Source organism: Vipera berus (assembly GCF_964194415.1).
Source record: "Vipera berus genome assembly, chromosome: 6".
In the NCBI taxonomy this organism is placed as follows: domain Eukaryota; kingdom Metazoa; phylum Chordata; class Lepidosauria; order Squamata; family Viperidae; genus Vipera; species Vipera berus.
In genome coordinates, this window is record NC_138208.1 from 324,109 (window position 1) to 337,466 (window position 13,358).

Consider the following 13,358-nt stretch of genomic DNA (forward strand, 5'->3'; position numbering starts at 1 on the left):
TAAGTTGGGAATTTCAATTGCTGCAGCATGCATCAGCTAAATTTATGAGCATTCAACAGCTCAATACAGCTGGAAGGGACCTTGGAGATCTTCTAGTCCAGCCCCCTGCTCAAGCAGCAGACCCTATACAATTTCAGACGAGTGACTGTCCAGTCTCTTCTTAAAAACCCCCAGTGTTGGAGCACCCACAGCTTCTGCAGACAAGCCGTTCCACTGATCGATTGTTCTCACTCTCAGGAAGTTTCTCCTTAGTTCCAGGTTGTTTTTCTCCTTGATGAGTTTCCATCCGTTGCTTCTTGTCCTGCTTTCAGGTGCTTTGGAAAATGGGTTGACCCCAGTTTCTTTATTGACTCTCAATTTAGAGTAATGCTCCAACCTTCTACATTCTCAGTTGTGTCCTGAAAAAACAACCATAGAAAATAGATTGCACAGTGATCTGAATTTTTTTCTCTTGTTCTTTGCAGCTGTTGGACACTTCCAGTAAGAACCTCTTTGAAACCAAAGAAAGTAAAAATATATCTTGTTCTTGAGGACGAGAAAAGTAATGGCAGGTTTTATATGCATTCTGTTTTAGATTTATTGGAAGAAATGCTCAAAGGCTCAAAACTGCTTATGGCGAGCAACCATTTCATAGCGAACTCCTTCTGTGGTTTCGGCACAGTGGCCTAGATTTGACAAGAGTTAAATACAGGTTTAGATTTGGGGGTGGGAGAAAAGAATCTGCATTTGAAGTTCCATGTGGTTTGTTCGGCGTTCAAGTAAATGTCCTATCAAATCAAATTCACGAACTCCACTATGGAATCACACACATTCACTAACTATGGAACACAAATCTCTAATAGGTTTGTTCTTGGAAGCACTGGAGTGGCGTGTCTTAATCGTTACCACACCCTCCACGGCTGCTTTCCCAGCAGGCGATCTGCTTGCTGAGGTTCAGTTTGTGTTCATAGGAAGCTGAGTTCACTGGAGGATAGGAGAATCTTCCCCAAGGAAGGAACAGCAATGCAAAAGGGGCCTAAATACACGGCACTTTGGACCAGCCATTTGGGCCCTGAAGCCACCACCAACAGGCCTCCTAATGGAGAGAAAACATTTACAAAATGTCAAAGAGTCAACAATGGCATCCACGGTGGGGAGTTTAAAAAGGTCAAGATGGCGTCCATGACCACCATCTTGGCATTGTCGATTCGGGCAGCCCATGCAGGAATGGACGTCTAATAGAAGGCTAAAACTTTGGGAGTAACCAATTTATTTGGATCTCTATGAAACTGTTTTATTGAGGAATTTGCTGGTCGAGGAATTCTGGGAGCTGAAGACCTCCCATCTTAAAGTTGCTAAGGTTGAGAAACGCTGATTGGTTATTTACATGTATATCTCTGAAGGTGGAATAATCTGGCTATATTTTTTAAAAGTCCCATGAGAAACCCAAGACTGAAACCCATTTCATCAGAGAATACATTTAGAACCAATCTGAATCAAGGATGCTATCGACTAAAACCTGTTCATGAACTATAGAATAGCAGCAATTTAAAAAAAAATATCTGTGGATCAATATTGAAGACAGCATCCCATAAATATGAAGATAAACTCTCTGCTCCATTGTTGACACGGAGTTTTACTAAGTTTATACACTAGAACTTCCTGACAATTCTTGTTAGATGGTCAATGATCCTAAAAAGGCTGAGTCAGTTTCTGGAAAAGAGAAAAACCTTCTATAATTTTCCTGCCATCTCTGGACAAATATCTGAAAAAGTGCTTAAAATTGTTGTTGGATATGTGGAACCTCCAGTGGCGTTTGGATGGAAGGTCCAAAAGGGCAAGATGGCGGTGGCAGCACTTAATCCAGAGCCATGCTCTTTGTACGTGCACTGCCAACATGCAGGTGCTGCTGTGAAGGATCCTAGAAAAGCAGAGAAGTATCCCATTACTCTAAGACCACGGCTACCTTAATGATCTATGTAATCTAACGATATCCTCTAATATAAAAAGCCATTCTCATTAGTGCTTTCCCACCCCCACCCCCAAGAGATAGAACATGGAATAGCAGGTCTACGGTATAGGAGACCCTATACCATTTCAGACAAGTGTCCAATCTCTTCTTAAAAGCCTCCAGTGATGGAGCACCCACAACTTCTAGAGGCAAGGAGTTCCATGGGTGAATTGTTTTGTCAGGGAATTCCTCCTTAGTTCTAGTAGTGCAGTGGTTAGAATACAGCACTATTGCAGGCTAATTCTGCTGACTGCCAGCAGTTCGATTGAGCAGTCGCTCAAATGAGGACCCAGATTGTTGGGGGAAATAGGCTGACTCTGTAAACTGCTTAGAGAGGGCTCTAAAGCACTGTGAAGCGGTATATAAGTCTATGTGCTTGCTGCTATTGCTGGTTTGGAACTCTCCTCATGATCATCCACAGTTACTTCTTGTCCTTCCCTCAGGTACTTTGGAGAATAGATCAGTCCCCTCTTCTCTGTGACAGCCCTTCAACTGCTGGAAGACAGCTATCATGTCACACACACACACACCCCTTAAACCTTATGTTTAATAAGCTAGACATACTTAGCTCCCTTGACCATTCATCATGTGGTTTAGCCTCCAGACCCCTGATCATCTTAATTGCTCTTCTCGGCACTCTCTCTAGGGGCTCAACATCTTTTTTGAATGGGGGCGACCAGAAATGGATGCAGCATTCCAAGTGTGGCCTCAATAGTACAGTATGGAGTGGTACTTCTCGCTTCTCGTGAAATTGATGCTACCCTCTGTTGAGGCAGCCTGGGACCGCATTGGTTTTTTTGGCAGCTGCAGCACACGGCTGGCTCATACGTCAGTGGGGTCCACTCGGACACCTACTGGACCTCCCTGTCACAGTTGCTGCTGTTGAGCCAGGTGCTGCCCATGATGTGGCTGTGCATTTGATGTGTCCTGCCTAGACGCAGGACCTTAATTTTCTCACCACTGAACTGCTCAAGTCTCTCTTTGGAATCTTGACTCTGCCTTCCAATGTGTTGGCGATTCCCCCCAGTCTGGCATTGTCTGCAAAATCCCCTTCTGTCTCCCCATCTAGGTCATCACTGGTCCCAAGACAGTTGAGGTACCCCACTGCATGCTTCCTTCCATGTAAATAAAGCTCCATTGAGGACTACACGCGGAGCATAGTTGGTCAACCAATTGTGAATCCATCTGGTGGTGATGCTGTCTATTCCACATTGTTCTATCTTACCAAGAAGTAGGCTGTGGTCTCCTTTGTCATATGCATTGCTGTGGTCTAATATCTCTCTCTCTCTCTCTCTCTCTCTCACACACACACACACACACCCCTCTATTTTTGCATCTACATTGATCTTTTTTCATCTACATTGATCTACACAATGTGTCTATGTCTCTATCTGCTAATGCTATGCATATTTTGTGCATGTATTTTGAAACTTAAAAAGTCACAGGGAGCCCAAAGAAAGGCTGCTTTTGTCAAATGTCCCAAACATTTGCTACAAATACGATCTTCCAGGTTCTACTTGATCCCTGCTGGGGGTGGTTGGATGATCAACCAGATCCAACGGTTGACGTCCCCAAATTTGGAACCCAACATGAATTGCCCCTCAGTGCTTCCTCTTGATATGATATAAAAACACCTTTAAAAATACTTTCCCCTATTCATGTTCCCTGTCCCAAGAAAAAAGCAGAGCTGAGATGTATTTGTTTTTGAAAATTCTTTAATGTACAGTACTTTGAGCTCTGTCATCGTTAATTCTTTTAAATCACAGCCTGACATTGGAAACACTTCCTGGGCTTTCTCCCCACTCCCAACCCCTTTTTGGTCACCACTCCTTCGATACTGAGCTTGGCTGGGCTTCTCCCCAGAAGGCTTTTCTCCTCTTTTTGATGCACCGCTGGTAGAGTCTCCCATGGTCTCGCCATCCACACTCCGTTCCTTTTCACGTTGTGCTTCCGTCACTCGTTGGCCCACCGGGCACTGATGGATCCTGGAGAAGCCCTCGCTAAAATCTCCCATCAGGAGGATGAGCAGATCCTGCAACTTTCTGAAAGTTCATGTCAATCTGTAAAACCAAAATTCATTTGGGCGAACCCTTAAAATAAAGTTAGAGGAGGAGGAAACTTGACCAGGTTCTGGGGACAACCATCATGCATGGATAATGGAAGGGCTGTTTCATGTTTAACATGCTATGAATCTGGGGATATGTTCTGTAACACCTATGTTATATTTGTCCTGCCTGCAAGAGGCCCTGGTGTTAATTTGGTGGGATAGCAGTACTTCCTTTTTATTCTCTGTTCTTTACAATTCGCACACAAAAAACGCTTTAGATGCATCAGAGTGCAAGTGAAGCTCTGCCACAAGGAGAATCGATCTGAGCAGGAAGGAAAGTTACATAAGTTGGAGATATTCAACTTCTGTGAATGCTGTGTAAATAGTCACACATACATACACACACCTTTGTTCAGTGTTGATCACAATAATTTAACATAATTTCTGTAGACATTTAAACATATAGAATAATATAACTTAAGTGAATACCCACCCTCCACAAATATTACTGGCGTATTTACAGTATCCTGTGCCACAGGACTGCGTTTGGAAGTATGATACTGCAACTAATGCGAGCTTAAGGAATGGTACTCCATCGGTTCTCCTGCTCTTAAGGGATGGGTGAAGCCATCTTGAGGGCTCAGCTTAAGTGTAGGGGCAATTAACACTTTTCAGACATTGATTTTTTATTTTTATTTATTTATTGCTGGGGGAGTGGAACAAAGAAAGAAAAAGATGATGATGGGGAAAGATGCTTATGATGGTTGATTGGAAATATCTGCAGTGAAAATGTAACCATGCCATCCAACTATGGTTACAGTCTTTGACCGGAATGGAAATATATTTGCCCTCTTGTCCATCTGTTCATAGGTGCCTTAAGAGCAGTGCCCCCCCAACCTTTTGGGCACCAGGGACCGGTTCCTTGGAAAGAGGTTTTTCCGTGGACCGGAAGGTGCCTGGTTTTGCGTGCTGCTTGCATCCCTCGGGTGGGGCTTCGCTTGTTTGTGCGGACCGGTTGCTGGCATGCCGAAGCTGGATGCCAGTCCAAGGACTGGGGATTGGGGACCTCTGTCTTAAGAGGACCTGGGGCTGAACCTGCGAATGTGTGAATCTGGTCCTAATAAGATGGCTCACTAAATCATGGCCACTGACAATCATGTGCTAAATGTTCACTCACCCATGTTATATTGTAGTCTCTGTTTACTCTTTGAGGCCATAGACTGAAGCTCAGCATGCTGGCCGGGGAATTCTGGGAGCTGAAACCCATGCATCTTAATCCATGCATCTGAAAAATACTCAGCTGGATGGTCTCAAGGGCCCCTCCAATTCTAGGATCCTAAGATTCCCTTGTGAAATTTGGTAACTGGTATTATTACAGTGGTTTTGAATGAAATATTGGGTGCTGCACTCCAGCAAAAATTGGCCTATTTTCTATTACATTTATATGTAATTAAAATGAATTACAATTGGTACGATTATTTTTCTGATTCAACAATTTCATCCTCAAATTGGAATAATATTAAACTTGGTAAAAACTTTTGGAAGGTTCAGAAAGTTGCAGATAAGGACTTGAGGAAGATTTGATGCCAGGTCAGATCCCCTTGTTCTGTAAACACATTTGCTTCATTTATATTGTGTATAACATCCTACCAGATCCATGCATTCCATCAATCTGGGGACAGAAAGGATCAGAATTATCCAGATCAGATAAATACAGTTGGCTTAACTAACTACATTCACAAAGAACCAAGTGAATTGTTTGAAAGCTCTGATCTGCACCTACCAACCCTGGAAGATGAAGACCAAGACCACATATCACCTTTGAAGCCACAAAGCCACGTTGGGTGATTCCAACACAGCTTCCTGAACTTATTCCAGGGCTGTGTGTGTCGAGTAAGTCAAGAGGGAGGCTGCATCTGGATGATTGAAGTCGTCCTGCTTTTTTTCTCATGTATAAGAGAAGCCGTGGTAGTCCCCATTTTGATATTTTTACTCTCTCCCTTTGGGGACACCCGTGCTAGGCAGGGAGCTTCAGTAGCAGCTACTTGCTGAAGACTTAAACAGTGTGATTTAACGTCACACTTTCAAGTTTGTAGTAGCAAACTGAGGTTTGACTAGCAGTTTCATCCCTTGCCTAGGAGAACATACATGTTTACAAGCACACCCTTTTTGTATCGCATGCTGTATTGCTTTAGGAATATGCCTTTTAAAAAAGCAATATATACAAAGAGGTCCTTTGGGAAGCAAAAGGATGGTTTTAGGCTGTCAACGTTAGTTAGATTAATTGTGTCACTAAAAATAACTCAGACTAATACACCAGCCTTGTATTAGCTTGTTCTACGGTGCGACTGAGTCATCGGCAGCTGCAGCAAGTGCTTCAACAACTGCTGTTTACATTACTTTTCTGGCGTGGGGTTAGCATGTTAATCTCTTCCAAAGAGCCAATAAAAAGCCTGTCTAAACCTGGAAATTATGAAACAATAAGAAAAGGCCACTGCCGAATAATGCTAACACTGCAAAAAGGGCCTTTTCCTCTTGAGTTACCGGCAGCTCAGCCATGCTGACACACAACGGGTGACTTGCGACTGAATGTCAAATTGGGGTTTATACGCTAGGGGAGAAAAACAACAGGCATTCCTCTGCAAGAAATTTGTAGTGAACTGTGTGGGACAGTGTTTCTCCACTTCGGCAACTTGAAGATGGGTGTACTTCCACTCCCAGAATAGCTGGCTGGGAAATTCTGGGAGTTGAAGTACACCCATCTTCAGGTTACCGAGGTTGAGAAACACTGGCATAGGAGAATGGATGAGAAGGGGGTTTTGTTTTCATGCATCCTCAGCATTGTAGTAGATTCGACACCACAATTCGAGGATATTGTAATGGCATTGTGCGGTAACCTGCTCTGCATCCTTAATACCAAAGGTGATGGCTGGCAGAGACTGAAAAAAAGGAATAGATATAATCACGAGGCATGTGATGTCAGAAAGACCTCAGAGAACCAGTTGAATTAATGGAGTAGTTTCCATCAAACAATCCAGACTGAATTTGCATTTAGTGGGAAGAGTGTAAGCAAATACAAGGGTGCACCTTGCACCAGACCCTATTTTCAAAATGGAGGGTTGGAAATATATCTATATCTTTCTTAGGGCACCTGAATTGGTCAAAAACATCAAACTTGTGGCCGCCATGACACAAATGAAGCTTGGACAGTTTTTTACATGAAATGCATCCTGTATCAAAAGGGCAGGACATCAATCGTGCAGTTGCATTGCCATTTTGATGTTTTTGACCCCTTATATCATCTTCATAATATAGCGTGTAATGGGGTCATTCCTCATCTCTAGAAGTCACCAAATTTAGTGATTCATGACCCACAAAGGGAAGCTCTCTCCTCTCACCAATTGAAGTGTCATCAATTGCTGGATAAACCCTAGATTTGTTTCCAGTTTTAAGCGACTGTTATACAACGATCTTCCTCCCTATACAGCTACATAATCTACGAAGGACCTCAGTGCTTTGCAGAAGATTGGAAGAGAAATTTGAGTGCATGTAGCAGTTTTATACAAAGTCCCATTCAACTGAGATGGATCACACAGACCTAGAAACATGACACAAACAGTGAGAGGACCTTCAGGAAAGGAAGAATCCAAATACACATCCCAATAAAGCAATAAATGTGTATAAGCTTAACGTATCCCCAGGAGCGTCAAGATGACGCATCACCATGGCTGCCATCTTGACTGTCACCTTGACTTCCCCCCCTTGCAGATATCCCTGCTTGTCTTTGTCTTGCATCAGCAGGGGGGGTCTATGACAACTCGCCATGGCCAACTTGCTGCAGCCAACTCACCGTGGGACAACCAGGCATGACCACCTCACCATGGGACAAGAGTGACACAAATATCAAAGAAATGGTGGAATAGAACCATCAAAGAAAGTATGCAAAAGGAGGGACAAAATGAAATGAGAATGACAGAAATTAGAACAGTTTCTCACTTAATTTAAATAATTAAACTGAATGGTTAAATCGTTCCACGGCGAGCTATCCCTCGGCGAGTCGGCTGCGGTGCGTTGCCCCGTTCCCGGGTGTGGCTGCTCTCCTGCCCCAGCTTTGTGCTGCAGAACAAGGGAGGAGCCCAGCCAGCCGCCTTTTTTTAATCCTCACTCCCCCCCCCCGAGTGGCTCCTCCTCCCTCCCGAAGACCCCTCCCACCCGAGGACAACGGTCCCCTGGTCAGCGGCCAGCAGGTCCAGGCGGTCAGTAGCACTGGGAAAAAGTCCGGGAGAACCAGGTGCCCAGAATGAAAATGGAAGAAGTCAGAGCTCCAGTGATTTTACATTTAGTTCAAAGTAAAGGCATGGCTACCCGTTAGTGCTTAGAAAGTTTTGATAATATTAAAAACATAAATAAGAGAATCTTTTTTTCCTGCTGAAATGTCCATTCAAAAGTTTCCAGTGTTACCGGGAGCTTTCAGAATTTCCTCTTTTATTTTATCTATGACTCCATCATCGAAGTTCCTCCCAACCCCGTGTTTCATTGGTCTGAGCTGCTGCCCTTTGTCCCTACTCCATTCCCTTTCTTTCTCAGAAATAAGTGTTGCGGCAACACTGAGGGAATCTTAGCTTTAGACTTAACATCTCAATCCCTCTTTCTTTCTTCCGTCCTTTCTTTAATAGGAAAAAAATGGTCTCCGTTGCACAAGTTGGTGCTCACTCTGAATTTGAAAATCTCCTGGAATCTGTGTCTATCGTATTGTATGCATAACTTAATCTAGGAGTAAAACTCTATCGCACCTCAGACTGCAGTGGGCAAGGGGAGGGGGAATCAAAAGGAAAAACTCCTCACCTTGAATAACATCGTCCTAACTCATCGTCCCATCCCAGGGTCCCTTGGACTAAGGGAATCAAAGCAACTCTAGCCAACAGATTATGCAATGTTCTTCCAACTGTGTTAGCAAGGAACGAATAAGAGATTGGTTCTACCCCCTCCCCACCAAAAAAAGGAAAATAAACAAAGAAAAATGTGCAAAATGATGCTGTAGTTATTTTGTTCCACACTACCAAGTGGCGGTTGTGTCCATGTTCAGGTTGCTCCATCGTAAGGTCACTTGCAAGTGAACACTTCTGTCCGTTCACTGCAGGTGTTGCATTTCACAAAGCAACACCAGTGGAATTTGCAGTTGCACTGCCACACCTTGGTGTACTGGTGGGTATTGTAGCCCCTTCCACAGCACATCATGCCGCAGCCATCCGCCCCGAGGGAGGTGCGGTTGCAGAGCCGCCCCTGGGTCCCCACGCTCCCCGTGGAAGCATCCTCTTCACAGTAATTGGGCGACTTGTCAATGAAGACCAAGTCGGTCTCCATCGGCTTCTGGTAGCTTCTGATCTGCTTGATCTTCAGGAAGGTTGGTTGCCGAAGCCGGTTGGCCCGGACCACTTCCACTTGCACGGCAGCATTGTATTTCTCTTTCAAAATATATCCAATCTCTCGGAACTTGGGTAGTGTAGTCCAACAGGTCTTGGTGGTGCAGGAACCAGAAACGCCGTGGCATTTGCACTCCAGTTTCATCCGTCCTTCAAGCACCTGCACAGGCAAACAGGGAGAACAAAATGACAACAACGGGCCACGGCTTTCCTTCTGCTCGGCTGGACCTTCAGGGTTCATTAGAAGTTACAAAACATCTGTAGATATTAGTGGCGCGACCTGTCAAGAAGCTGCCTATTTTAAATCCCACTGGTTTCATTTGGACCATAGGGTTGCATCATTTTCTCATTAAAATCCATGGAAATTAAACAAGATTCCTTCTTTTTGGCTGGAAGGAATACAGCATAGTATTCCTTCATTAGCTTCTTATGGGTCCTGAGCCCACCAATACAACTCATTCCTTGAAAGGGAAAGGAAAAGGAAGGAAATGAAATGAAATGGAAGGGAAGGAAGGGAAGGAATATAAATGGAAAGGAAAGGGGAAGGAGGGAATAATTGGGAGAAGCTCTACCCCAAATGAAGACATTCATAACCTCAAGAAGGAGAATCACTTTACTATATTCAGAATGTCAATCCAAGCATTTTACTCCCAACATCAGCTGATTCATGATGCCCACATTGATCTACGTTTATGTTTCACTGTAAGATTATTTATTGCATTTTCTTGTTATGTTAATTTTTCTTCCTGTACAATTTCCAACAGCTGGGAACACAACGGAGCCCATGAAAGACACAGTTCTGTTTCCCAAGATTTTGCAGTAGCACACCAGGCTGCCGAGGGGAGCAAGCGGATCAATTTCTTGACTTGCTCTGAGGAATGTGCAGCAGGAGATCTCCACAGCAAAGCGAGAGCTGGATTCACTGTGAAGCCATTTAGGCGAGAATAAACCTGGCAGGGGGATCAATTGTGCTTCCCTTCCTCTTTGCAGAGCCCATGGATGGGATCCCCCACTTGAGGAATGCCCCAGACACAGTCAGTTGCTATGGGCAACAACAGCAAGACACCAGTTTGGGCTACATAAAACAATCCACAATCGTCCCTGTAATGTGTAACCACTAATTCAATAATATTGTTTTCACACTACTTACTTAAGTAGATTCCCCTTCATGGATTACTGCCTTGTCGTGGCGAAGGGGCTTGCGTAATTCAATGAAGCTATGAGCTATGCCGTGCAGGGCCACCCAAGACGGACAGGTCATAGCAGAGAGTTCTGACAAAACGTGATCCACTGGAGAAGGAAATGGCAACCCACTCCAGTATCTTTGCCATGAAAACCCTATGGACAGTACCAAAAGGCAAAACGATATGACGCTGGAAGATGAGCCCCTCAGGTCGGAAGGCGTCCAATATGCTACTGGGGAAGAGCAGAGGGCTAGTACTAGTAGCGCCAGAAAGAATGAAGCGACTGGGCCAAAGCCGAAAGGACGCTCAGCTGTGGATGTGTCTGGTGGTGAAAGGAAAGTCCAATGCTGTAAAGATTTTTTCTCCATAGGAACCTGGAATGTAAGATCCATGAATCAAGGAAAGCTGGACGTGGTCAAACAAGAGATGACAAGACTGAACATTGACATCTTAGGTATCAGCGAACTAAAATGGACAGGAATGGGTGAATTTAATTCAGATGACCATCAGGTATACTACTGTGGGCAAGAATCCTTCAGAAGAAATGGAGTAGCCTTCATAGTCAATAAAAGAGTAGGAAAAGCAATACTGGGATACAATCCTCAAAATGAAAGAATGATCTCAGTTCGAATCCAAGGCAAACCATTCAATATCACAGTAGTCCAAGTCTATGCCCCAACCACCAGTGCTGAAGAGGATGAAATTGACCAGTTCTATGAAGCCCTACAGCACCTTATAGAACTAACACCAAAAAATGATGTCCTTATCATCATGGGGGATTGGAATGCTAAAGTAGGAAGCCAAAAGATAACTGGAATAACAGGCAAGTTTGGCCTTGGAGTGCAAAATGAAGCAGGGCACAGGCTGATAGAATTCTGTCAAGAGAATGCGATGGTCATAGCAAACACTCTTTTCCAACAACCCAAGAGACGGCTCTACACATGGACATCACCAGATGGTCAACACAGAAATCAGATTGACTATATGCTCTGCAGCCAAAGATGGAGAAGCTCTATACAGTCAGTAAAAACAAGACCAGGAGCTGACTGTGGCTCAGACCATGAGCTTCTCCTTGCAAAGTTTAGGCTTAAACTGAAGAAAGTAGGGAAAAGCACTAGGCCACTCAGGTATGAATTAAATCATATCCCTGTTGAATATACAGTAGAGGTGACAAATAGATTTAAGGAATTAGATCTGATAGACAGAGTGCCTGAAGAACTATGGACAGAGGTTCGCGACATTGTACAAGAGGTAGCAACCAAAACCATCCCAAAGAAAAAGAAATGCAAGAAAGCAAAATGGCTGTCTGAGGAAGCTTTGCAAATAGCTGAGGAAAGGAGGGAAGCGAAAGGCAAGGGAGAAAAAGAAAGATACGCCCAATTGAATGCAGAATTCCAGAGAATAGCTAGAAGAGATAAGAATGCCTTCTTAAATGAACAGTGCAAAGAAATAGAAGAAAACAATAGAATAGGGAGGACCAGAGATCTTTTCAAGAAAATTGGAGAAATGAAGGGCACGTTTAATGCAAAAATGGGCATGATAAAGGACCAAAATGGCAGGGACCTAACAGAGGCAGAAGAGATTAAGAAGAGGTGGCAAAATTACACAGAAGAACTATACAAGAATGAGCTTAACGTCCCTGATAATCACAATGAGGTGGTCACTGACCTCGAGCCAGACATCCTAGAATGTGAAGTGAAGTGGGCCTTAGAAAAACTGAGCAACAACAAAGCTAGTGGAAGTGACAGTATTCCAGCTGAGCTATTCAAAATCTTAAAAGACAATGCAGTAAAAGTGCTACACTCAATTTGCCAGCAAATTTGGAAAACTCAACAGTGGCCACAGGATTGGAAAAGATCAGTTTACATTCCAATTCCAAAGAAAGGCAGTGCCAAAGAATGTTCAAACTATCGCACCATTGCACTCATTTCTCATGCTAGTAAAGTCATGCTTAAAATCCTACAAGCTAGACTTCAGCAGTATGTGGATCGAGAACTACCAGAAGTACAGGCAGGATTTCGAAGAGGCAGAGGAACTAGAGATCAAATTGCCAATATACGCTGGATCATGGAGAAAGCTAGGGAGTTCCAGAAAAACATCTACTTCTGCTTCATTGACTATGCTAAAGCCTTTGATTGTGTGGATCACAACAAACTGTGGCAAGTTCTTAAAGAGATGGGAGTACCAGACCATCTTATTTGTCTCTTGAGAAACCTATATGCGGGTCAAGAAGCAACAGTGAGAACTGGACACGGAACCACTGATTGGTTCAAAATTGGGAAAGGAGTCCGGCAAGGCTGTATACTGTCGCCCTGCCTATTTAACTTATATGCAGAGCACATCATGAGAAAGGCAGGGCTAGATGAATCAAAAGTTGGAATTAAGATTGCCGGAAGAAATATCAACAACCTAAGATACGCAGATGATACCACTCTAATGGCAGAAAGTGAAGAAGAACTAAAGAGTCTCTTGTTGCAGGTGAAGAAGGAGAGTGCAAAACTTGGGTTGAAACTTAACATTAAGAAAACCAAGATCATGGCATCTGGCCCTCTCAATTCCTGGCAAATAGATGGGGAAGAAATGGAGGTAGTGACAGATTTTATTTTCCTGGGCTCCAAGATCACTGCAGACGGGGACTGTAGCCAAGAAATTAAAAGACGCTTGCTCCTGGGGAGGAAAGCCATGGCAAATCTAGACAGCACACTAAAAAGCAG

The 13,358-nt window shown here is 43.8% G+C and overlaps 2 protein-coding genes across 9 annotated transcripts in view; one reads left to right on the forward strand and one right to left on the reverse strand.

The window, feature by feature from the left end:
• The window catches only part of ATXN10 (ataxin 10), a 114,863-nt gene extending 104,497 nt beyond the window's left edge, over positions 1-10,366 (forward strand). For 6 of the 8 annotated variants that reach the window (XR_014026852.1, XR_014026853.1, XR_014026854.1 and 3 more), the window contains one exon: positions 10,225-10,366. The gene's annotated coding sequence lies outside the window, so the exon portion shown is untranslated. Of the gene's footprint in view, positions 1-464; positions 508-3,059; positions 3,084-10,224 lie in introns of those variants that run through there. The other 2 variants (XR_014026858.1, XR_014026859.1) reach the window with 2 other exon arrangements.
• Positions 6,826-13,358, reverse strand: part of WNT7B (Wnt family member 7B) — a 99,711-nt gene continuing 93,178 nt past the window's right edge. Inside the window, exon 4 of the mRNA XM_081330819.1 lies at positions 6,826-9,620. Coding sequence (XP_081186945.1) covers positions 9,141-9,620 — 480 coding nt within the window. The 3' untranslated portion in view covers positions 6,826-9,140. The remainder of the gene's footprint in view (positions 9,621-13,358) is intronic.